The 4516-nt window shown below is 38.1% G+C and overlaps 1 protein-coding gene across 1 annotated transcript in view; it reads left to right on the top strand.

Annotated features, from left to right (window-relative positions):
- Positions 1–2101, top strand: part of LOC101863239 (multidrug resistance-associated protein 1) — a gene marked incomplete in the record, with an annotated part of 65654 nt that extends 63553 nt beyond the window's left edge. Inside the window, 1 exon segment of the mRNA XM_013091192.2 lies at positions 1627–2101. Coding sequence (XP_012946646.1) covers positions 1627–1786 — 160 coding nt within the window.
- Positions 2102–4516: the final 2415 nt, after the last annotated feature.

The following is a 4516-nucleotide window of genomic DNA, read 5'->3' as shown; positions in this document are numbered from 1 at the left end:
TGGGTGTGGGTGTGGGTGTGTGTGTGTAGGGGGGAGGGTGTACGTGTGCTGTTGTTGTTGTTGTTATTGTTTTTGGGTTGTTAGGTTTTTGGTTAAAGATTATTTTCTTTTAGAAAAAAATCATGTAACCGGTAAAAAGTTTTACTGTTGTTTGTTGTTTGTTGATGTTGTTGTTACTGTTGTTGTTGTTGTTGCTGTTGTTAATGTTTTTATTGTCGCTCTGAGTCATGTCCTGTTAAAAGAGTATCTTACCAGTATGAATCATTAGTTTTGTTCCTTCATTTGTTTTGATTTTGGTGTTTGGTTGTTTTTTAAAATTGTTTTGTTTGCTTACGTTTTTTTCTCTTGTTTTTTGTAGAATTTTCACATAATACAATTGTTTGAGTTAAGAACAACGCTTGTCAACCATTTTATAACCAGCGACCACCTTTTTCCTCTTTTAAGAGGCTAAAGTTTTGGTATTGCCCACATACATGTCGTGTTTCCAAGTGAGATATTAGATAATACGTGTCACAATCTAAGTGATCCCTAGCGCTTACCAAAATTATCAAATTATTGTATGTTGCATCGTAGTGAAATCAGGCACTGGTCAAACTAATGAACTCGAAGAAAGTGAAATTTTCCAGCAGTTGGGCAATGCAATTTTTATCGGTTTTTTTTTTGCTTGTTTGTTTTTGGGCTCAACACCTGCATGTCCATTTAAAATACATTATTGAGGGGATTTTTTGAGAAAATCGTTGATCAAAGGCACACAAAAATTGTAAATTTGCAGTTTCTAAGAACACTCAAGTTTTAGAAGTCACCAAACTTTGGGGTCTTTTTCTCTCCAATTTTACCTCTGACACCAAGTGACGCCCACGTTCTTCAGTCACAAATACCTCGACTGTTTTCATCAAAAAGAAGGCAACTGAAAAAGCTTTAAGATGATACCAATAACTCTTCATTATTATGCCAAAACAGTGACGAGCGCCTGGTTCCATTGCGACGTTACACCAATCTTCTACTTGTGGATGACATTACCTAGGACGGCAAGGACTGGTTTAGAGGGACATACGCGATTGATGATGTTTTTACATCAAAAGCAAGGCAAATGAACACGCTTGAAGATGATGTCAATAACTCAGTGCGCCAAAAAAAAAAAAAATGGAGGAAAAAACATGGTGAAATGGTATAGGTTTACCGCCCTTTTCAACTCTGTAGGGTTATTTAAGAGGCAGGACCTCCGAGTTTAACGTCTATCTCCGAAAAGACCGAGCCAAGTGGGAATTCAAGTAAAGTACCTTTCCCAAGGACACGACATCGGACCAAGCAGAGTCTCGAGCCCCCGAAACCGCATTCTCACGATTACAAGTCGGGTAGCCTAACCACTAGGCCACCGACGCCACCAAAACTTGACGATTCCACCGTGTCATGACTCATAACCAGTGTGTGGTGGGCGGGTGCTCTGGTGTTGTTTGCTTCTTCTATCGTCTTTATCTCCCCTACTTCTTTTTTCGTGTTTGTTACTCTGTTGTAACACATCTAATCTTCGGCAACTATATGACTTTATTGCGTTGCAAGTGCCGTAAAACTCTTACTTAAAAAAAACAAACAAAAAAACTCTCATATTCACCTTTTCTTCGACAGGATCATTGTCTTGGACGCTGGGCGCATCTCCGAGTTTGACACAGTGGAGAAACTCCTGGAGAACAAAGAGTCCGTCTTCTACAGCATGGTCAAGGAAGCCAACCTGCTGCCCTACAACCCCGACAAGGCGCACCCCCCTACGGAACAGTGCGATCGATAAAGGTCAAGGGTGAAAGGTCGATCGTTGTCGTGACGGAAATGAATGAGGGGTGCTGAGAGGTTCATATTATTTACGTTTTGCTTTTGTGAATCTGAGAGAGATCATTTTTTTTATATTACATCTTTTGTTTGTTTGTACATCTTCATATTATTATGATTATCTGCAGAGTAAGTTGCTGATGAATCTATTCTGCATGTGTGTCTTGGAGTGTGTGTGCGTACATATGCGCACTCGTGTGTGTGTGTGTGTGTGTGTGTGTGTGTGTGTGTGTGTGTGTGTGTGTGTACGTACATATGCGCGTTCGTGTGGGTGTGTGTCTGTCTGTGTGTGTAAGGTGTGTGTGTGTGTGTGTGTGTGTGTGTCTTAGAGAAAGAGAGTGAAAGAGAGAGAGAGAGAGAGAGAGAGAGAGAGAGAGAGAGAGAGAGAGAGAGAGAGAGAGAGATAGTTACTAAGTGTGTGTTTTCTTGTACATGTGTGTTTGCACGTATGTGTGTATGTATATGTGCGCAAAGGCCCGCGCGCGCTGTGTGTGTGTGTTAGTGTGTGTGTGTGTGTGTGTGTGTGTGTGTGTGTGTGTGTGTGTGTGAGTGATTTGAGTTTATATTGCAAAACTTTAACTGAGACTGAGTATGTCCGGTGCGATCATTTTCAAAATGAAATTTTATTTGTAAGTTTATTGTGCAAAATTGTTGACCATGACTCATAAGCAGCTCAAACTTGTATTGATCTCATGCAGTTCCGAAGAGACTACTCTAGTTTTAGCCAATTTTTTTTCTTAAAAAGCCAACAGTTCACCTGTTTGTGTTGTTGAAAAAATGTAATATTCTGGAATCGTATGTAATTCTTTACTTTTAGTTCCTGATTACATTTTTACCTTTTATTTCAAAAGCTATTTTCCAAGAATTCATTTTCTAATTTTGACGTATTTTTTAAACGTCTGTATACACTACAAAACGAAATAAAGTTTGTTTTAGAGAGTGATTAATGAAGAATTCTAAATACCTTCGCAATGTCATATGCTATATCTGAAATGGCGTAAAACTTCGTAAAAAACCCCCCCAGCTGAGTAACACTTGAAATGAATTTTATGTATTATTTTTAATGCGCTATTACATCTGGGTAATTTTCAATTTTATGCTTGCAGAGCTAAGCGTCAGTTCAGTTTCATTTCTCACACAACACTCTCAAAGTCTGGAAGACTTGACAGATCATCTGTAATTATCAATTCTTTCTCGAGAATTCCTGCAGTTTTTCTTTTTCCTTTTGAGCCATTGAAATTGATGTGCATTGTTATCGTTGGAAGTGATCCAATACTTTTACTTTATAAGTGCTATCGTTTAAGTTAGAAAACAGTATTTTCAATTTAATTTTAACTACCGGTATGTAGGAATTCGTTCAAACGCTATTTCTTTAAGATTTTTAAAAGAACTTTTGTTCTTTTCCCATAAGGATAAAAGCATTATTAAATGAGTATTGAGATTTTACGCTGCAGGAGAGTGTATGTAAGAGTATCCAGTCTTGTACATCTGAGGTTATTCTACTATGGATAACCAGTGTCTGTGATGAAGCGTTTGCAAGCTTGGCCGTCGCACACAGGAGATCCTAGTTCGATTCCCGAGTGAGCAGAATTTTTATCGAGTATCTCGGTCTTTCTGCTGAGATGCTCTGTCCCTCCCAGCCTTGTTTGGCAAAGATAATCACGGTCAAAGCCTGCCTCCTAAATGATTTATATCGTGACGATTGGGTTCGTACATTCACCATTTCAAGAAAAAACACTTATATGACAAGCGATTTTGATGAGGAAGAGGGATTGGGGGTAGGGAGGGGAATATTACCAATTTGATTTTGCTTCGAAGCAATAGAATGTGTACAGACTTCTTACCCTTGCCCAGTTCCATTAATATGACGCCATCTGATTAGTACAACTTTGTACGTGCAATGTGGTAGTTATAGTCCACAAAAGGTTATGAGACAGTTTATCCTGAAGATGACAATGGTTCACTTTCTCCAAGCTGAGAGTACAGGATTCTATTGTGAACGGTAGGTTCAGGATTGTTCAGAATCGTATTGAGAACATCTCAAATGTATATATATGGGATAAGCGTTACAACTGATCAGCAGTGTGTAATTTAATGTTTTGTTGACATTCATGAGAATATTTATGCAACAAGCACTGCCATAATATGAAATGCAGCTTTTTTTTCAGTAATTACCGTTTCATTCTATGTTAACTTTTTCCCCCCTTCCTCACTCTTTCGTTCACAATATTTCTGTCATGATACATTTTCGCGGTACAAAGTACGTGTGCCATCATAATCGGATGTTTCCATTTTTTCTGCTTCAACTTGAATATTTTTTCTTCTGTTCTTGTATATATACCAAATAAACGAATGATCATGATCTGATATAGAAACTCAGTCTTCTTGTGATTGTTTCAATATCATGCCTGTAAAAAATGAGCCCTCTTTTTATAAGTTGTCAATCTTGTAGGATAATAATATGCGAACGCACAAAATAATGTAAGAAAATGGTAGCCAGGGGACACAACAGATACGACTTTCGAGTTGAGACAGATTATCTTGAGTTGCTTCCCTGTACACTCTGGTCGCCTCATCCAGGCATCTGTGAATTACGCTGCTTTTTTTTTTATTATGCTTCTTTCGACGCGTCATAACAACAAAAACGTCATCAATAATAATAATAATAATAATACAATGATAATAATAGTAG

Source organism: Aplysia californica, unplaced genomic scaffold, assembly GCF_000002075.1.
Source record: "Aplysia californica isolate F4 #8 unplaced genomic scaffold, AplCal3.0 scaffold00030, whole genome shotgun sequence".
Taxonomy (NCBI): Eukaryota; Metazoa; Mollusca; class Gastropoda; order Aplysiida; family Aplysiidae; genus Aplysia; species Aplysia californica.
Note: the sequence above shows the minus strand (reverse complement) of the source record. Positions and strands in the feature narration are given on the sequence as shown.